Consider the following 22,378-nt stretch of genomic DNA (forward strand, 5'->3'; position numbering starts at 1 on the left):
GGAAAAGAAAAATCTATATAAATTATTGGAAAAAAGGGGGATCGGAAAGGGGGTGGGGATGGAGGAGAGAGTTCATGATCTAAAATTGTTGAACTCAATATTCAGTCCGGAAGGCTGTAAAGTGCCTAGTCAGAAGATGAGGTGCTGTTCCTCCAGTTTGCGTTGAGCTTCACTGGAACAATGCAGCAGGCCAAGGACGGACATGTGGGCACTAGAGCAGGGTGGAGTGTTGAAATGGCAAGCAACAGAGAGGTCTGGGTCATGCTTGCGGACAGACCGAAGGTGTTCCGCAAAGCAGTCACCCAGTCTGCATTTGGGAGCAGCGAATGCAGTAGACTAAATTGAGTGAAGTGAAACAGTGAAGCAGCATTTCACTTGCACATCCCTCAATTTAGTCTACTGCATTTGCTGCTCCCAATGCAGTTTCCACTACATTGGAGAGACCAAAGGCAGACTGGGTGACTGCTTTGCGGAACACCTTAAGTCTGTCCGTAAGCGTGACCCAGACCTCCCTGTCGCTTGCCATTTCAACACTCCACCCTGCTCTCGTGCCCACGTGTCCATCCTTGACCTGCTGCATTGTTCCTGTGAAGCTCAACGCAAACTGGAGGAACAGCACCTCATCTCCCGTCTAGGCACTTTACAGCCTTCCGGACTGAATATTGAGTTCAACAACTTTAGATCATGAGCTCCCTCCTCCATCCCCACCCCCTTTCCAATCCCCCTTTTTTCCAATAATTTATATAGATTTTTCTTTTCCCACCTATTTCCATTATTTTTAAATGTATTTCCATCCATTGTTTTATCTCTAGCTTTTAGTCTATTTTGATTCCTTCCCCCCACCCCACCCCCACTAGGGCTATCTGTACCTTTCCTGTCCTGCTTTCTACCCTTAATCTCGTCTATTAGCACATTCTTTAGATAATATCACCACCTTCAACACCTCTTTGTCCTTTTGTCTATGACATCTTTTGGCTATCTCCACATTTTCTAAAAGCATTCCTGTAGTCCTTTCTGCATTTCCACTTGATTTAATAAACTTTCTCAGCACCCATATCTTAAAATAGGGCTTCGATTAATCTTATCCCTCTTTAGTTCCAAACCTATTTTCATGTTCGACACTATATAAATGTAAGTTCGTTATTGCCAGCAGATGGCTCTAACATTAAGCCATATAAACGCAAGCATTTTGTCAAACCACTCTGTCAGTGCAAGTGTATTTTTAGCATCATAATGTTAGATAGCAATGTGCATGATCCTACAATTAGTGATTTTTCAAGGCATTCATTCCAAGAAGTGAATTCAGAACACTGTTCACAGCTGATTCAATCTCAAAATGTACTCCAGTAATAAGTCGATTTTATACATTTTTTTTAAACATAGGTAGTTTGGCTTGCAAGTGAAACATTCAACTATAGTGCAATAGATCGTGCAAAATCCAGAGGAAAGAAATATGCTCTTGAAAAAGTGCCAAAGGTTGGTCGCAGGTTCCATAGGATTGGACTGCCGCCAAAGGTATTAATCTTCACAATCTTTTGTAGGTAATCGTAGTCTGAGGTTTTATGGTTGTTTTCGTGTCTTTCAATTTGTGGTGGTTGCTTGAGTATAGAAATATGATAATTATTTAGAAATGGATATAGAATTTGAATGTAGGTGATGCTGTTTTCCATGTGTGGAATGTTTTTTTCCAAGGTTATGTAGATCACTGTTTAGTTTCATCTTGACAGTTCCTGCCCATTCTAATGTTAGGTGCATGTAATTGCTAATGTGGCAGTACAAAATTTAGAGGGAGCGGTATACTTGTGGTCAAGGTTTGTGTGATGCTTTTGTTATATAATTAACTTTTTTCAGTTTTACGATCCTGTGACTAATTTCAGCAGGTCACTGTGACAGCAGAATGTTCCCATATGTGGGCAGTGTGACAGAGCTTTTAAAATACAGAAGAGTATAAAAATAGATGCAATCACAGTCACATAGGTATCCATAACTGCCAGGACTACAGAGCAAATAGAGCTTGCAGATCTGAATAGTTGGTATTACTTGACTTATACTTGAAAAATATGGATGAAGAATTTTAAATTAATCTAACGTATTGCTGTGTTCAGTCAGGTTTAGGTTGAGTAGATATTTGTTTAATATGGCTTTAAATGCTTGGAGCTGTTATTGCTGTTTATGAAATGCATAAGGCGCATTAATTTACAACTGAGCCACTGCAGAAGTCTGCTGCTGAATGATCCTTATCTTATGAGCAACAATGCAATAGACTTTCTACTATAGCTGTTTCTATTGAGGGTCTAGACTTCTCAGAAGCATAAACACAAAATAGTCCTAACAGACCTCAGCCTGTATCCTATTTCTATAGGTTGGCTCCTTTCAACTGTTTGTAGAAAGTTACAAGGAAGCAGACTACTGGCTTCGAAAATTTGAAACCGACTCTTTGCCAGAAAACACTCGCAAGCAATTTCAGTCTCAGTTTGAGAAATTGGTGATCTTAGATTACATCATTAGGAATACAGGTAACTATCAATTCTCCTTTCCAAGTAAGATTGTAAACTTTGTGCAGAGAAATCTATTGGCCCTGGAAAATGTTTTTGCCATTGAAGTTAGGTTTGTGTTTATTTTTCTTTGTCCTCTAATTTTGATTGCACTTGCCTTGCCTTTAGAGGTAGAAAATTAGAATTTAAAAGAGAGTCTCTCCTCCCAATTTATCACCTCTCCCAATTTAAGCATATTAATTTAGTAGCTATTGTCAATGCATTCATTGCACTGAGCCTGCTTCACATATCTAGTGAACTGGAAATGATATGAATGAGAATATGGCAGCATGAAAACAGTTGAAAGACCAATTGACAAAACCTGGACTTTTCAATGCAGACAATGATGAATGCAAAGTGGCAATCAGTGTTATAACAAACTCAAATTCACAAAATATAACTTCTGCATTTACAGCCATGATAACTAATTGACTTGCTAGGATACCTCTGGCAGTATTTGGTATCAACCACGCATAGCGAGATTGGGTTGATGTATAAATCAGATTAGGTAGGGGTAACAGAGCGCTCTGCCCTGAAGGCCGTCAGTGGGCCAGTTGGGTTTTCTGATTATTGTTTTTCTGGTGCTGGCCTGCAAATTAACACAGTTACTGAATTCGGTTTTACAGCTTGCCATTTTTGGATTTGAAATATTACCTTTTGGATTGCTAGCCCAGTTCAATAAACACTTTTGTACCCAGTGTAAATACTTCCATACCCAGTGTATCCCTAGTAGATGTTTGCTTTCTAGAAGATGTTTAGGAAATAAACTTAATACCGAACCACACAGTAAAAGATACTAACATAACATAAAGAGCTCTTTCGCCCTATTACCTTCCCAAAAGTGGCTAAGTACTTTAAAAGAACCATAAAATATCTTGGGCTATTGGTACATAATGTCAATTTGTAGCTAAATTAATGAAATTGGATATAACCAAGTGAAAACATTAAAATATAGGAAGAGAATGAATTGGATATAGAAGATTTAGGAATGATTTATTGAGATTTTAAGACGATTAAACATTTTGATGGGGTAGATAGAGTGAACTTTTGATGCTGATTTAGGGAGTCCAGAATCAGGGACATAAAATTGGAGTTAGACTGTTCAGGGACCGTATCAGGAAACTTCTTTACACAGTGACAGAAATCTGAAATGAGATCAGCCGTGCTTGTATTGAATGGCGAGGCAGGCTCGAGGAGGCTGAATTTGCCTATTCCTGCTCCTAGTTATGTTCTTATGAAACACTTCATTCAGCTGTTGAGGCTTTGTCAGTTGACAATTTCAAAACTGAGTGATTGGTTCCATGTTCCTTAATGCCCCCTAATTAAAAACCTAAGTCCGGCGATAGAGTTTAGAAGCAGATCAGCCATTAAAATGAGATTAGGTAGATAATGTCAATTTCTGATTCTCTGTTCAGCTGGTTGTTTTAAATGAATTGGCAATTTGAAATTGACTATAATGCAGCTAAGAGAAATGTTGAAAGATTAACATTAAAATTCATGCAAATGACTACAAGAAACTTTGGTCAGATTGAACAACCAAGAACCCTGAAGGCAATATATATAGAAAGGGAAATTGTGGTTAATGTTTTAGGAGCTTCGTAAGAATTAGGTCGCGTAGTATTTGACTTCTCTTTCCTTCCCTCGTTCCACAGATAGAGGAAATGATAACTGGCTAATGAAATATGAAAAGCCAGAAGCCAGAAAAGAGCCTTCTGATGAGGTTGGTGCTGGAAATCCTCATTAAATACAGAAATCTTTCTGTAAAGTGTAACAAAACTCAAAGGAGTAAAAAATTGCAACTGTGTACCTTGCTTTATCTGTTAAAATTTAATGTTAATATTTGTCAATGAAACAATGCAAACAACTTTTTAACAATGTTATGAAAAGAATGGTTTGTATTAAATTGTTTTCCCAAAACACTAGGGAAGAAGCATAAATATTTTGTATGCCATAACATGACGACCTGGGGCATGATTTTTCGGGTGGCAGGGTTTCCCACCCTGCCACCCAAAGGGCTGGTAGGAGATGCACCTCCACCGACCACAGTGGCCCCACGGCCATTTATGCTCCAAGGGGCATTAATCAGCTGAAGCCGGGCCAATGGAGGGGGCGGGAGCATTGGCAGGGGGCAGACCTTTGGGGTTGGGGGGATGGTTGGTGGGTGGGTGCCCGATGTGGAAAGAGGGTCTTCTAAAGGATTGCGACCTGCTGGGCTTCCCCCTCACCCTGAAACCCTCCTGCCAGCCTCAATTTTGAGGCTGGGCGGAAAGCAACCCTTAAGTGGCACAGGTAGAGGGTGTGCGATGGGAAGGCCGCCCAGGGAATTTTACAGGAACCCCTGTCTGCAGACCTGTTGGGGGACCATGAAATTCTGCTTGTTAGATAGTTATTTCTGACTTTTATCTATGTTCAATTTTTATTGTAGAAAATAATGGCTAGCTTCACAGATCTAATAGCTCTGCAGTAGATATTGCTTCACCTTTTATAGCATTATTACTTTTGGTCAGTAAATCCTCAAAATTCACCATTTGGATTGGTTCTTAATGGATCAACTTCAATCATTTCACCCCAATGGAAGCTTGCCTAGAAAACACAACCATCTCAGCTCTTAGTCTGCAACTATACATAATTAAAGACTTGCCATTTGTGTATATCTATATAGTGGGACCACTTCTCATGAACTTCATAGCGTTGCATGTAAGATGTGTCAGTTGCACAGCTCCAGTGAGCTGACTGACTATGGCACATTCAAGTGGGGGGAGGAAAAAGGAATGTAGTGGTCGTAGGGGACAGGATAGTGAAGGGAATTGATACTGTTCTCTGCAACAGAGGGCAAGAATCCAGATGGCTGTGTTGCCTGCCTGCTGCTAGGTTTTGGGACATATGCTCTGGGTTGGAGAGGAACTTGCAGTGAAAGGGGGAGGATACAGTCATTGTGGTCCACGTAGGTACCAACAGCATGGGCAGAACTAGGAAAGAGGTTCTGCATAGCCTGTATGAGGAACTAGGCACTAAATTAAAAAGCAGAACCTCAAAGGTCGTAATCTCTGGGGCATAGGACATATAAAATTAGAAAGATAAATGCGTGGCTGAAAGACTTGTAAGAGAAGTGGGTTCTGGGTTTGTAGGGCACTGGCACCAGAAGTGGGGCTGTGGCATTGGGACAGTCTAGAGCTGAATCATGCTGGGACTTGTGTTCTTGCAATCCGCATAACCAGGCAAGTAGATAGAAGGCATTAAACTAAATAGTGTGGGTAAGAGACCAAACTTGGGAAGATGTGTTAAAGCAAAGCATAAAGACAAGGCAAGAGAGAGGTATTAATGTGGAAAATGATAAACGGACCATGACAGGAAGGGACAGAGTACAAATCTAAGAATAAATCACAAATAATAAAAGGACAAAACTAAAGGCTCTATCTGAATGCACATAGCATTTGAAATAAAGCGGATGAACTTACGGTGCTAATAGAAATAAATATGTACAATCTGGTAACCATTACAGAGACACGGCTGCAGGATGACCTGAATATTGAAGTGTACATGACATTTGGGAAGGACAGGAAGCTGGAAAAGGTGGAGGGGTGGCTGTATTAATTAATGATGGTATTAGCACAATAGCGAGAGATGACCTAAGTTCAGACCAGGGTGTAGAAGCGGTTTGGGTAGAGATGAAAAATGCTAGCCAATAAGTCACTTATGGGAGTTGTGTACAGGACCCTAACAATAACCATATGGTAGGACAGGAAACAATGAGAGCTTGTCAGAAAAGTACAGCGATAATCATGGGGGGTTTTAATTTACATATAGACTGGAAAAACCAGATGGACAAAGGTAGCCTAGATGAGGAATTCATAGAATGTTTTTGGGCTAGTTTCTTAGAACAGTAAGTTCTGGTGCCAACCAGAGAGCAGGCTATACTGGTATTGTGCAACGAGATAGGTTTGATTAATGACCTCATAGTGAATGTGCCCCGAGCAGCGATCATAATATGATTGAATTTTACGTTGTTTGAGGGAAATAACAGTGGGCCTAAGGCTATTTTAAACTTAGATAAGGGCAATTATGAGGGCACAAAAGCAGAGCTAGCAAAAGTGAACTGGCAGACTAGTTTAAGGGATAGGTCCATAGCGATGCAGTGGCAGACGTTTAAGGGGATATTTCAAAATGCACAGAATAGATACATTCCAATAAGAAAGAAAAAAAGGGAGGACCCACTATCTGTGGTTAGGTAAAGTTAAAGATGGCATCAAACTTAAAGAAAAAGCATATAATTGCACAAAGTTGGGTGGCAGATCAGAATATTGGACAGGGTATGAACAACAGCAAAAAATGATTAAAAGAATGAACGGGAAGGAAAATTAGAGTATTAGAAAAAGCATGCTAGAAATATAAAGGCAGTAAGAGTATAGATATTTTAAAAAGAAACGAGTTAACAAAGTGATTGTTGATCCTATAGAAAGTGAGTCTGGGGAATTAATAATAGAAAATAAAGAGACAGCAGATGAATTGAACAGGTATTTTGCATCGGTCTTCACTAGCGGATACAAGTGACATTCCAAAAATTATTTTAAATCAGGAAATGGAAGCGAAGGAGGAACTCAAGAAAATTAGTCACCAGAGAAGTGGAACTGAACAAATTGTTGGAACTCCAAGCTGACAAGTCCCCAGATTCTGATGGATTTCATCCTAGGGCCTTAAAAGAAGTGGCTAGTGAGATAGGTGATGCATTGGTTTTAATTTTCCAAAATTCCCTAGATTTGGGAAGATTGGAAAATAGTGAATGTAACCCCTTTTATTCAAAAAGGAAAACAGCCCGAAAGCAGGAAACTACAGACCAGTTAGCTTAACATCTGTCATCGGGATAACATTAGGAGCTATTATTAAAGACATTTTAGCAGGGCATTTGGAAAAAATCAAAGTAATCAGGCAGAGTCAGCATGGTTTTATGAAAGAGAAATCATGTTTAACCAATTTGTTGGAGTTCTTTGAAGAAGTAACATCTGCTGTGGATAAATGAGAACCGGTGAATGCTGTGTACTAAGATTCCCAGAAGACGTTTGATAAAGTGCCACATCAAAGGCTATTGCAAAAAATAAAAGCTTATGTAGTGAGTAACATACTAGCACGGCATGGTTGCTAATTTGCTGATGACACAAATGTGAAGAGGACAGGAAGAGGCAACAAAGGGATATAGATGGGTTAAGTGAGTGGGCAAAGACCTGGCAAATGGAGTAGAACATGTGAAAGTGTGAAATTGTCCATTTTGGCAGGAAGAATAAAAAAGCTTATCTAAATGGTGAGAGATTGCAGAGCTCTGAGATGCAGACGGATCCAGGTGTTCTTGTGCACGAATTGCAAAAGGGTAATATGCAGGTATAGCAAGTAATTTGGAAAGACAATAGAATGATTATTGCAAGGAATATTGAATACAAAAGTAGGAAGGTTATGCTTCAGTTATGTAAGGCATTGGTGAGACAACATCTTCAACACCATGTTCAGTATTCGTCTCCTTATTTAAGGAAGGATGTAAATGCATTGGAAGTAGTTCAGGGAAAGTTTACTAATATCTGGAATGAGTGGGTTGTCTTGTGAGGAAAGGTTGGACAGGCTAGGCTTGTATATGCTTGCATTTAGATGAGTAAAAACCGACTTGATTGAAACATAAGATCCTGAGGGGTCTTGACAGGATGGATGTGGCAAGGATGTTTCCTCTTGTTGGAGAATCCACTGTTTAAAAATAAGGGGTTGTCCCTTTAAGACAGAAAGGAGAATTTTTTTCTGTGTTATGAGCCTTTGGTACTCTTTCCCCAAAAGGCTGTGGAAGCAGAGTCTTGGCCCAAATATTAACTATCAGTAATACTAGGGTACAGTTCAACAGCAATAACTTGTACAGGTAGACTGGCTCAAAATAGTCAATCTTGGACCACGTCTGTGCCAGATTTCAGATCTTGCCGGTTTTCAGGCCTGTCAGATCAAGGGTCACTCAGTATAGGAAAAGCTAAGCACGCAAAGCCAGTAACTAGTCACAATAATATTGTGCCAATGCAGCACTGAGCCCAACAAGCTGTTAAGGTATTTTACTCATCTAATAAAGATTCATGCATGGTAGTTTTTTTTAAAAAAAAAAGTCTGATTTTTGGACATTGCTGGTTTTCGGATAGCCAATTTGAGACATTAATGTTTATAAGGTGCCTTTAACATAGTAAAATGTGCCAAATGTGCCTCACAGGAGCATTATCAAATAAAATTTGAGACCGAGTCACATGAGATTTTAGGGCAGATGAGCAATAGGTCAAAGAGGAGGTTTTAAAGGCATCCTTTTTTTTAATTCATTCATGGGATGTGGGCGTTGCTGGCTAGGCCTAATTCCATCCCTAACTACCCTTGTTCAGAGGGCATTTAAGAGTCAACCACATTGCTATGGGTCTGGAGTCACATGTAGGCCAGACCAGGTAAAGACAGCAGATTCCTTCCCTAAAGGATATTAGTGAACCAGATGGGTTTTAACAACAGTGGTTTCGTGGTTACCACTAGACTTTTGATTCCAGATTTTTTTTTGAATTCAAATTCCGCCATCTGCCGTGGTGGGATTCGAGCCTAGGACCCCATAGCATTACCCTGAATCTCTGGATTGCGAGTCCAGCAACAATACCACTATGCCATCATCTCCCTTTTAAACAAAGTAGTGGTTTAGGATGGGAATTTCAGTGCTTTAGGGCCTAGGCAGCTGAAAGCACAGTCACTGACGGAACAGTTGAAAGCAATGATGCCCAGGAGGATAGAATTGTAGGAGTGCAGATATTGTAAGGTTGGAGGAGATTACTGTTAGGGTCAAAGCCATGGAGGGATTTGGGAATTTTAAAATCAAGGCAGTACTTAACCCGGAGCTGATGTAGATTGGTGAGCACAGGAGTGCTGGTTGGACAGACTTGGAGAAATTGAGGACCCAGGCAGCTGAGTTTTGGATGGAGGGTGAGCCAGGAGTGTGTTGGAATAGATAAGTCCAGAAGCAGCAAGCATAGATGAGGGTTTCAGCAGCAGATAAGCTGAAGCAGACTAGGTGATGTTGTGGAGTGGAATGATAGCCATATTTGTGCACATTGTGATCACAAGCCCATCTTATGGTTAAATATACTAAGGTTGCAAACGATGTAGTTCAGCCTCAGACAGATCTTCCATCATCTCCCCCTCTCCTCATCCACCACCACTACTCTACACTTGCTGCCTACCCTGACAAAGTATAAACTGATACACGAGAGACCCCTAAAATACCTAAAATAATTGCCTGGCTTTGATTCTATTCTTGTTAATTAATAGAGAAAATGGTAAATAGTCTTTCTTAATCTTTACTGCACCAAACCTTCCTGGGTTTGAATCTTATGATTGGATCTCATGATTTAAGTTGTCAAAATTAAAAACGAGCAATGGCATTCACTTATCTTAGTTATGGGTAGGTATTGAACTATGTAAAATGTTTATTTTGTAAATCAGTATTAAGGCTTGAATTACATGCATGAGCTAGTCAGGTGATTAATTTGGTAGATTTCTCATCCTTGTTTTTAAATCTCTCCATGTCCATACCCCTATTTGACCTGTTATTTAACGACCTGCAAATCTCGAAGGATCTAAGCATAGATGACTAACACCGTTTCTTGCTCATTCTTTGTCAGTTCACGTTTCTCCAGCACTCTCCATAAACTTGATCAAAAACTTTGTTGGATTGATATATAAAAGCTAAATTAATTTAGCCTTTTTCTTCACCATGTTTGTTCTTTACTCCATTCCACTGAAGGTTGACCCATATTGACCCACGCAAGCCTCCCTGATGATGGCTTTCCTAATGTAATTAAATGTATTAGACATTCATGCCTTGGAATATGAGGGCCATGAATATCTGGGGTCTGATGAATTCGTTGAGCACTTCTGGGATGGCAGTGCAGTTGGCCTTAATATGATAACTAGACACTATATTTTCTTTTATTTAATGTGCATTAACATAATTACCCATGAAGTGGATTTCTTAAACACTACTACTATGCAAAAAGTTTGTTATAAAGTTTAAAAACCTATTCTACTTAATAGGACTCTGAATGGACACATTGCAAAGAACCTGTCATTAAAATTGCAGCAATCGACAATGGATTAGCTTTTCCATTTAAACATCCTGATGAGTGGAGAGCCTGTAAGTACATTTAGTCGTAAGGGCTATTTTATTTATTTGCATGATTCTCACTTTAGATTAAAACATTTTTTGAAGTCTTGTATCCTGTTTAGTATCCTAATCTTACTCCATTCTACTTTATACATTTTGGCTTGAATGTATATTTTTCTACTTGTGTAATGTTTTTGGTATTACCATTGTATTAGATCAGCAATGAGAATACTGCATAATCTAAGCAGCATCCACAGTTTACCATATGTGAACTTTTGACTGTTTCACCTGATGTGGAATGCAAACCAAATAGCAGAAAACTGTAAGCACTAAACTAATGACCAGTCAGCAAGATCTACTAAAAAAATCAAAAGCTATCTATCAAACCAGTATTTTTGAAAAACCTTCTCAACTCAAATACTCAGGGTTCAAAATAAAATAGCCTGCAAAATTATATTTTGACAATAAAATCAGACCAAATTATAAGATTATCTTTCGTGCATAAGTACTTTTCTTTTTTATTCAGAGCTTTTGGTGTCACTCAGATACCTGGGCATACTTTAACCTACTGGGATTTGTTCATCAAAGCCTCTGATTTTGGTGATCAAATAAAATTTGCATTTTTACTCGAGTATATAGTCAATTATTGCACAGAAGGAGGCTAATGGGCCCATCAGGTCCATGCTGGCTCCCCATGAAGCAGTAGTCATTTTCACTCCTCGCTTGATTCCTGTGACCCTGCAAGTTTATTCCCTTTAAGTGCCCATCCAGTTTCCTTTTGAACTTGTTGTTTTTGCTTCCACCACTCTTGTGGGCCACAAGTTCCAGATCACTATCATGTTGTTTAAAAGGAAGTTCTTCCTCACATTTCCCCCCCTACATCTCTCGCCCATATTCCTAGATGTGTCCCTTAGTCCCTGTACCATCAGTTAATGGGAAGAGTTTTTCCTTGTCTGCTTACCAAAGCCAATCATAATCTTGTAGACCCTTATCAAATCTCCCCTCAATCTCCTATGCTCCAAAGAAAACTACCCCAGCTTTACCAAACCAACTTTGTAGCTAAAAGCCCCCAATCCTGGAACCATTCTGGTAAATCTTTTCTACATCCTCCCAAGGGCCAATCATGTTTTTTCCTAAAATATGATGACCCAGAACTGGACTCAATCCTCTAGTTGGGATCTAACTGGTGCTTTATAAAGGTTCAGCATAGCTTACCTGATTTTGTACTCAGTGCCTCTATTTATGGAACCCAAGATCCCATATGCTTTGCTAACCACCCTCTCAATATGTCCTGCCACCTTCAAAAATCAACGCACATGCACAACAGGTCCCTCTGTTCCTGCACACTTTCAGAATTCTGCCATTAACTCTAGATTGCCTTTCCCCATCTCTTTGCCAAAATATGTCACCTCATACTTCAGTGTAATAAATTCTATCTGCCACTTGCCTGCGCATTTAGCTAACCTACTTATGTCCTCTTGCAGGTCGTTTGTATCTTCCTCACTGTTTGCCACTCCAGCATATCATAACAAGATTTGAAATGTTACTCTACTCCAAAATCCAATTTGCTTATATATAGCAAAAGAAGGAATAAAGGAGAAACTCCTTTTGTAATTCTTTCTAACCATGTTCTCGCCCCAGGCATTGTTGTACCAGACCTGAGCCAGCTTCAAAATGGGAGAAGCTTGACAAATGAAGACTTTCTGTATTAATGTGGAAAATCATTTATTGAGCTTCTTTTCCTGTTCTAAAAAGTAACATTTTCTCTGTGACCTGGAGAGCAGATTTAAATTGATTCTGTGCTTTGTAAAGCTGCAGGTGAAAATGGTTTCAGTGGGAATATAGTTTTAATAGTCTTATCAATTGGGGCAGTAGTAGAAGCAGTCTGGCAAAGGCCGAGTTGTTCAGAGTAGGATTGGGGACATGACAAGACCAGGGAAAAAGTGGGATGAAGTAAGCTGCTGAGTTTTGGTGGACCTCAGGCCTACTTTAGATATGTGAATAGAGAGTTGGCAGGATTCCAAACAAATATGTATATGGCAGTTGTAGACAAGTATAGTTTGTCCATAATGTTACAGGGCATATGTGAGATAGCTACAGGAAATGTGCATCCAGTGTTTTTAATCTGTGGGCTTGTTTTGAAAGTATCTGCATGTCAGTCAAGATTATATTTTTAAAACAATTTCTTGCTGATGTTTATTACAGACTATATTTGATGAGGAAGGTTGCAGATTAATTCGGAGATGTAAATTTATAAGCATCTCGCAATTTGCAGATTTAAAGAGCAGTTCTAACCTCTAATTAGCCTCAAGCATATTTGCAGAAATAGAGCTTTGTAGGCTGAGACCAGCTAAATCACTGCTTCAATTTAAAGAGAAGAATGTGTAGTATAATCCCCTGTGATAAACTCTCGTTATGCCCAGGAACGTGTACTGGAGCAGTGTGTTGGCGCTTCACAATAAACGAGCAACCACTTTTCACTCTCCTCATAATCCAGACAATTTTCAGCATAACCATTGGCGATGGAACAATAACTTAATTTCAGAATTAAAATATAATATGAATTAGAATTTTAGCTTCAACTACTTTTCACTTAATAGTATAATTTTTCAGATTTGCAGGACATTCCCAGCAGCTAGTTTTCAGTTTAGCAATTCAACAGTTTACAATCATAAATTTTATGTTTATAAATATAGCTTGGATAAAATTATGATTGACACCCTTTTCTGTTTAAATAAAAACAATTCTTAATCTGGTATGCTCATTTCTGGTTTAATATTTTGTTAGACTTGCTGGATCATTTTCAGTTATCTCAATGCCCTGTGCATAGCAAATTTCAAGATGCAGCATATCTTTTACATAAAATACAGGACATTAGTTTCATGTAGGTAGCACTGCTGAATTATTACCTGTATTTCAGAACTGCTAATTAATCATAGTTAACCTCTGATTAATGTTTTCTTTTTAGCAATCCATTTTTTTAATAGTTTAATCACAAAGTTTATGCAGAGAAGAGGCAACTGGGCAAAAACAGGATCTGGGGAGGGAAAGCCTGAAAGGAGGGAGCAGGACCAAGATGGAAATGAGATCCTGGGAGGAAAAGCCTGAGAGAGGAGGGTGCAAGCAAATACAGAAATGGGAAAACCTGATCCATTTATCATGGCCTGGGATAGACTTGGAAAGTAATTTCTATTATTTTTCCTAGTTTTCAGGTAGAGATACCCTGACTGCTCTGTGTTATGATACAACAGTTCGTAAAGGCTGATTTATTTAAAATCCCAGAAGGAAAGTTTAAACAACTGTTATAACCTATTTTTCAATTGGTATGTTTTGAGTTGCAGCTCTAAATTCAGGAATAAGACCACCAGTTCTCGCAAGGTTTTATTTATCAAACTAAATGAAACATTGTTTAATTTACAACAAATTAAACACATACACATGGCTACAAATTACTACTATCATAACTTCTAACAAATTCCCAAATTAATTTCCAAGGCAACAATAATCAATAGACTTAAGCAGAAACCAGACAAAGCATTTTTCACCCTACGAATTCAAAATGAGGCTCTTTTCAATTTGTTCCTTCACAGACAGTTGTAGACTTACAGCTACTTAGATCTTACATGCCTCTGGCCTGTGTGCGCACACTCCTTTCTGTTATATCCAGCCTTCACTTTGAATGTAAATTCTCATTGTATCACTAGGCCCTTTGAACCCCTTTCATAATACCAATTTTATTAGTAATATAAATATTGCTTGGTGTCTCTTAGCTAGGTACAAGATTTCACTCCCGCTCTTGAATGCTCTATTCAACAAAATGCAAATGTACCCTTTACCTACTGTTTACATCTCAAAACTACTATGCATCAAAGTACCCAGACTAGCTTTCTTTCATCCAATTAGCACACAGATTAAACCTCTATTTTAAAAAAAATAATTTCCAATAACATTATATACATTAATATCTCTTCCTCACACTCTTCTGTTAATTCTAAATATATAACCAACAATGTTTCTTGTATTAATTTATCTGGTTTATAACTCAGTCTTTAGTCTTCAAACAAATCACCTTCTGCTAACAATAGAAAAAGGCTGCATATTGACACATGGGCCAAAACCACCATCAATATAACCAGTATGGCAGCCAGAAACAATAACAGCAAGGCAGGCACACCAATGCTAAACAATCGCAACAGTATCAATTAAAGATGCAATTAAAACCAAGCTTAATTGAGATGAAAATCTTATCTCAAGATTACATGAGATTCAGGTTTTTAAAGCTATTGACATTGTCATTGTGTGCACTAACATGCTTTATGCTTTGGAGTGTTTGCTACAATTAATGGCATATTCCAGTGCTATGTCACTGGAATGAAACATTGAAGTGGTGGATGACCTCCAATGCTGTGATGTCCAAACTGCAGCCTTCAAATTGTGGCAATTTGCCTGCGGAGCGTGAGTGTACTGTTCGATTTGGTTTTATTTTTCTTATTCAGTGCTTCGTACTCATTGAATTTTGAGATTGCTGCTTTGTAAGGTTTTACCTTCCATTTTTCCCTTTTAGCCTAGGTGTGCTGCACTCTGGCTTTCATCTGTTGCCTTGGCTCCTCAATTACTTTTTAAATCTCTATTTGGGTTGTATTTCAGTGCATTGGAAAACACTTTTTTCCCCACATTTTGCTTGCCCAGACTTTAAAAGTATACATCAGCTAGTTCTTCCTTAAAAGCTTGTTATAATGGATGGAAATTTGCATATTTCACTTTTCTGGGTCGTTTTGTAGAGAAGTTTGCTATGATTGCATTCTCAGGGCAACTGTGCGAGCCTGTCATGTAGTAACTAGTTTTAAACATGTGGCCTTTATGTTGGATAACTATGTCTATGGGTAACTCAATTTTTTGTTTTGTCTTTCAAAAGATCCATTTCACTGGGCTTGGCTTCATCAGGCAAAAATTCCTTTTTCGCAAGAGACAAGAGACTTTGTTCTTCCCCGAATTTCAGATATGAATTTTGTTCAGGATCTTTGTGAGGATCTATATGAACTCTTTAAGGTTTGTTTGCTAATGGATTTTCAAATGATTGTACATAGGAAGTTGAGCTTTCCAGGGAAAGTACAGAAATGACTGTGCAGAAATTTGAGCTTACTTCATTGATCTTAATTTCTAGGTAGTGCAATACAGCTAAAGCTTCATACTGTGTACATGTGTATATTTAGCTAATGATAGCAAAATTCTAATTCTTGGTGAATCTGGATTTGAGGCCAGCCTGTGGATTGGATGGTTAAATTTATTGCTGCTTAAAGGATTAACACTTTCAATATAGTTGTTACATATTCATATGAACATGCAAAATTGATAGCCTGGAAAAGACCAGCTGCCCCATCAAGCTTGTCCCAAACTCATGGCTGAAACATCATCTGAATGCTCCCCTGCTTAGTTTGTACAGAATTTTGTCTTCAGATGGGCATGCGTCCAGTTCAGATTGATGCAATGATATTTTATTTTGATAGTTTTAAGGATTCTGTGAAGTAAGGTTGAGCAATCTGAACCTGAGTATGCAGAAATGTTATTGCTCTCTCAAATAGGGTTGAGAAGATGTAAAGAGCTTTGTTTTGCACAAGGTAATACTGTATGAAATTTGTGAGTGCAGATCACCGCTCTTGAACCTACATTTGAATTTTTCTGAATAAAGGGATCAGAGTTTTTGAGTGTCACAAGTAAAATCAATTTGCACTGAACCCAACTCAACTGGGGACAGGCTTTGAGGGGAAAATCCAATATTTGCAATCCCCCAGTATTGCAGTGGAATATCACTGTTGTAACTTTGGTTTTGAAGCACATTGTGGAGCAGATCAGAGTTTTGCCCATTAGGTAACCCATGCTGTACTCAACCTGAGAGTTATGGACTATACAGTGAAAATGTAATTTATTTTTCCTGATGGTGCAGTTAGGAGCAGAGGAAATACGAGCAGGAGTAGGCCATTCGACCCACGAGCTTGCTCTGCCATTCAAACCAATCATGGCTGATCTATCTCTGCCAGTTTTTCCACGTTATCTCCATATCCCTTGATGTCATTGGTATCCAGAAATCTATCGATTTCTGTTTTGAGCATGTACAATGATTGAGCTTCCACAACACTCTGGAGTAGAGAATCCTAAAGATTCATTACAGAATGAAGAAATTCTTCCTCGTCTCAATCTTAAGTGGCCTACCCCTTATTCTGAGACTGTTTCCCCTTCCCCCACCAGGGGAAGCAACCTATCCACATCTACCCTGTCACACCCTGTAAGAATTTTGCAAGTTTCAACAAGATCACCTCTCATTCTTCGAAACGCTAAAGAATACAGGCCCGGTTTCCTCAATCCCTCCTCAAAAGACAATCTTAACATCCCAGGGATTAGTCTGGTGAACTTCTTGCATTCCCTCTTTGGCAAATACACCCTTCCTTAAATGAAGAGACCAAAACTGTGCACACTATTCCAGGTGCAGCCTCACCAAGACTCTATACAATTACAGCAAGACATTTTTACTCCTGTATTCAAATCCCCTTGTGATGAAGGCCAACATACCATTTGCCTTCCTAATTGCTTGCTGCACCTGCATGCTAGCTTTTAGTAACTCATGAGCAAGGACACCCAGGTCCCTTTGGGCATCAGCACTTCCCAACCCCTCTCCATTTAAGAAATACTCTGCCTTTGTCTTTTTTCTACCAAAGTGGATAACTTCACACTTATTCTCGCATTCAAAATTACTAAATCTCAAGCAGTCCCGCACCATGTTCAGATCATCCATTACCCAAGATCTAGCTAACCCACTTTAGTTCCTCTCCAAACAGCTACATTTTAAACTTCCTATCCACATTTATATCCCTCCTAAACTCTTACCTTCCTCCAGCCTTGCATTCCTGTCTCCATCCCTAATCCTCCATTCCTCTGACTCTGGCTTCTTGCCCATGCCCCTTCTTTGGCACAGCATTGGTGGGTAGCCCTTTAGCTGCTGATGCCCCATGGTCAGAATTTCCTCCCTAGTTTGTGCCTCTCCTCCTCCTCTTCTCCCCCCCCCCCCCCCCCCCCCCCCCCCCCCCCAATCACCCACTTTAATACTGTCCTTGGAATCCATATTTTTGACCAAGCTTTGGTCGCTTCCTAATCTGTTCTTTGGCTTGGTGGCCATCTATTAACGCACCTTTACATTTTGCGACATTATTTTACTTCAAGGACACAATATAATGCAAGTTATTGATGTGCCGGGTAATATTCTTAACCATGCCAAATATTTTCAAACCGTTCACACCCTGTGTTTGTCATGTGAGCTTTTCATGTTTTCAAGGATGCCCTTCATTATTTCAGCTTCATCATCTTTACTGAAGATTTATTCACATTTGGACTAATTTTCATGACCCTCTATCAAGAGCTGTCATGTACAAGGCATGTTTTTGAATTTAAAATGCACCTGACAGATCAGCGCAATTGGCTAAACTTGATTCTATTTTTGTAAATTAACAAGTAAATTGAGCCCAACATCAAAGTGTTTTGTAATGTTTTACTACATTTGAAATTGTGAATGTCAGAATTGTTGTGAATTGGATGATTCTTGGTAGTTGATACAGTCCTTTCACTTTGCTCACATTTACTAAATACAGCCTGTTGAGTCCCCACAGTGATGTGGCCATGTCATGAAATGCACACAATGATTAGCTATGTGATTACCTGAAAAAAATTCCAAATATAATAAAGGTGTTGAAAGTAGCTACTTCGCAGAATGCAAAAATGTATTTATTTTCCTTCAATAACAGTGACCTGTTGGAAGTACTACTACAAATCAATTTGGATTCATTTCTTTTGAGAAGGTTTCCAAAGGCAGCAATTGTATTATTTTGAAGTTATAATGGAGATACTTTGCATTAAGCTTTGGGGTCTTCTATTTGGAATGGGATGAATTTCCTTTTACTGAAGAAATGCACGCACCTAGGTAACCTTGTTATTTCTTCCAACGTGTCATTAGGACAATTTGGGTTGCTTTAGTCACAGAATCACACAATTGTTACGGCGCAGGAGGAGGCTATTTGGCCCATCCGAATGAGCAACTCACCAAGTACCAATCTTCTGCCTTCTCCCCGTAACCCTGCACATTCTTCCTTTGCAGATAAGTTTAAAATAGTCTCTGTGTGCAAATGAATAGATTGTCATCCAAAATGAGCAAATTTAAGGAACCGTAATTTTAAATAACCTTTCTTCTGTGGTAGCCTGTATGAGCGATATGGTTAGTTCTCAGTCCTGTGGTTCTAAGAATGTAAAGTTCTCACGTTTTCCCTTTTGGTGGTATTATTGCACTGGTGCAACAAAATAGTAGAATATTCATTACACTTCGTGGTTTATCACTGTTACTTGTTTATGAAAGCTCTTTGTGCCTTCTCTATTCTTAATATTGATTTGCTGATTTGTGCAATTTTTTTGTCCTTTGGTTGAAATTTCTGGTAGCCATTAAGTGGAAGAATTGCGCTAAGTTAAGGTTGTCCCCATGCAAAAAATTTAGCTATTTCAGGCAGCCTTGTTTGTTGTGAAACTCATTGCTTAGCAACATAGGTAAGTGAGGTACTGAAATATGCTTTTTGTCACATCTCGTCATGAACCATTAGACAAGGTGAAGATTGCTTCATTCTAACTAGTTTCTTTCCAGACTTGGCTTACAACAGAGCTACATGGCGAAATTTGCGTTCTTTCAAAAGCATTTTTCAGCTGAATTGTCCAATAAAGACAATGAATCTTTCGCCTCAGACTGGCCTGAAACTTAATAGTAATTTAGTTCTAGCATGCTACTTTCTATAATTCATTTCTATGCAAAGCGTGAGCAAAAGTGTACTTTCCACAGCCTTCCTGATGCAAATCTTATTACCACTTTTCATTTCTGACCTGGAGCTTTACTAAGTTTTTGAACCTTTATTGTCTCGATCTCTCTTTTTTTGGCTCCAACAAATGGACTGTGATCCAGAACAAGACATGGATATTAGAAAGAACAGGAACAGGCTATTTGGCCCTTTGAACCTGCTCCACCGTTCAACAAGGTTGTGGCTGATCATCTAACTCAGCTCCACCTGTCCTTATATACCTACCAAAACTGCGCACACTACTCCAGGTGTGGCTTCAACAGTGTCCTATATAATTGTAGTAAGATTTGCTTACTCTTGCATTCCAATCCCTTTGTAACAACAGCTAACAGAGTATTTGTCTTCCGAATCACTTGCTGTATCTTCATGTTATTTTTGATTCAAGTACAAGTTCAAGAATGTTAACATCTCCCAATTTCTCTGTTCAAAAAATATTCTGATTTTTACGACCAAAGTGAATAATTTTGCAGTTCTCCATGTTGTATTTCATTTGCCATATTCTTGCCCATTCACCCAGCCTCTCTGCATCCTCCTTAGTGTTTGCTTTATCAGCAAATCTGATGATGTTACACAGTCCCGTCATCTAAATCACTAACATTGACTGTAGTTAGCTGAGGCCCAAGTAGTGATCCTTGCAGTATTCTGCTAGTTACAGCTTGCCAACCCACATATGTCCCATTATTTCTACTAATCTATTTTCTGTCCATTAACCAATCCTCGACCTATGCTAATATTATCCCAATCCCATGAGTCCTAATTTTGTGTAATAACTGCTTGTGCAACACCTTATCGAATGCTTTTTGCAAATTCAAAATCACTATATCCACTCATTTCCCTTACCCATCTTAATAGTTATACCCTCAAAAACTAGCAGATTTGTCAAACATGTTTTTGCTTTCCTAAATTCTTGCCTAATCTATGGGTTCCTACTGCTCTATCATATCCCTACTAATAGATTCTCGCATTTTGCCTATGATAGGCTAAGTGGCCTACAGTTCCCTGTTTTCTCTCTTCCTAAAGTAGTGGGTTATGTTTGCTACCTTCCAATCCTTGAGAACTGCTCTAGAACTAAGGAATTCTAGAAGATCCACACAATGCACCTGTGATATCTACAGCTTTTAAAACTGTCGTTCAGTTTGTCAGATCCGGAGATTTGTCACTGCTTTGTCCCATTAATTTCTCTCATAATATTCCTTTACTTTTTAAATTGATCGTTCGTGATTCCTGGCCTCCCATTATTTCTGAAATTTTGTGTCTCTGTCATGAAGCTAGAAACACAGTATTTTACTGACTCTGCCATTTCCTTATTCCTCAAAGCTGATTCAGCCTCTAATGGCTGCATATTTGCTTCATAATCTCCTCCTGTTTACATACCTATAAAAATGCTTGCAATGTGTTTTTATGTCCCTTGTTAGTCTATTTGCATTCTTTTCTCTTTCCTTATCAATTTCTTGGTCTTCCTTTGAATTCTAAAATCCCCATAATCCTCAGGCGTGCTATTTGTGATAACATAAACAACTTCTTTTGATCTAATACTACCTTGAACTTGCCTTGTTAGGTGTGGTTGGGCCACTTTTTCTATGGGCAGTTTTGTGCCTTAATCTGCAACAAATATATCCTATTATTTATTAATTTTCCAAATGCTAGTCATTGCTTGTCTGCTTCCATATCTTTTCATGTAGTTTTCCAATCTACCTTGGCCAACTCGCCCCTCCTGTGTAGTTTTTTTAGATTTAAGATCCTAGTTTCAGACATAACTAAACCATTTTAAAATTCAATGTAAAATTCTGTCCTATTTAACTCTTTCCTGGAGGTCACTTTGCTACAAGGTTATTAATTAGTTAATTCTTTCTCTCATAATACTAGATCAAAAATAGCCTGTTCCCAAATACAATAGCAAAATATTACAGATACTAAAAATCTGAAATAAATAAAATGCAAGCAATATTCAGCAAGTCAGGCAGCATCTGTGGGGAGAGAAACATGGTTAATGTTTCAGATTTCTGGTTTCACCAGAACTTTGCACTCTTCCTTGAAAAGGAGTGCCATATTTACGAACATCTGAATTAGGAGTAGGAAACTCAGCCCCTCGAGCCTGCTGCGCCATTCAACAAGATCATGATTGATCTGAATGTAACTTCAACCCCACATTCCTATCTATCCCGATAATCTTTCACCCCCTTGTTAATCAAGAATCTATCTAGCTGTGTTTAAAAATATTCAAAGACTCTGCTTCCACTGCCTTTTGAGGAAGAGTGTTCCAAAGACACTCAGCCCTCAAAAAAAAAATTCTCATCAACTGTCTTAAATGAGCGACCCCTTTATTTTTAAACAGTGGCTAATTCCAGATTTCCCCCACAAGAGGAAACATCCTCCATACATCCCACCCTGTCAAGACCCCTCAGGAACTTAAAAGTTTCTATTAAGTCACCTCTTCTACATTCAAGTGGATGCAAGCCTAACCTGTCCAGCCTTCCCTCATAAGACAACCTGCCCATTCCTGGTATTAGTCTAGTAAACCCTCTCTCAACTGTTAACACATTTATATCTTTAAGTAAGAAGACCAATACTGTGCATACTGCTCCAGATGTGGTCTCAGCAATGCCCTGTACAACTGAAACATAACTTCCCTACTTTGGTGTTCAGTTACCCTCTCAATAAATGATAACATTCTGTTATCTTTCCTAATTACCTGCTGTGCCTGCATGCTAACCTTTTATGATTCATGCATTAGGACACCCAGATCTCTCTGAATCTCAGCTCTGTAATCTCTCACCATTTGGATAATCTTTTTTATTCTTCCTGCC

General features: G+C 38.8%; 1 protein-coding gene across 3 annotated transcripts in view; it reads left to right on the forward strand.

Moving 5' to 3' along the window:
- The window catches only part of pi4k2b (phosphatidylinositol 4-kinase type 2 beta), a 56,399-nt gene that overhangs the window by 25,241 nt on the left and 8,780 nt on the right, over nt 1-22,378 (forward strand). The window contains exons 3-7 of one of the 3 annotated variants that reach the window (XM_041200368.1): nt 1,384-1,515; nt 2,363-2,516; nt 4,187-4,254; nt 10,617-10,716; nt 15,602-15,735. In XM_041200368.1, coding sequence (XP_041056302.1) covers nt 1,384-1,515; nt 2,363-2,516; nt 4,187-4,254; nt 10,617-10,716; nt 15,602-15,735 — 588 coding nt within the window. The remainder of the gene's footprint in view (nt 1-1,383; nt 1,516-2,362; nt 2,517-4,186; nt 4,255-10,616; nt 10,717-15,601; nt 15,736-22,378) is intronic. The other 2 variants (XM_041200390.1, XM_041200378.1) reach the window with 2 other exon arrangements.

The sequence above is a fragment of the Carcharodon carcharias genome, chromosome 1, assembly GCF_017639515.1.
Source record: "Carcharodon carcharias isolate sCarCar2 chromosome 1, sCarCar2.pri, whole genome shotgun sequence".
NCBI classification, from domain to species: domain Eukaryota; kingdom Metazoa; phylum Chordata; class Chondrichthyes; order Lamniformes; family Lamnidae; genus Carcharodon; species Carcharodon carcharias.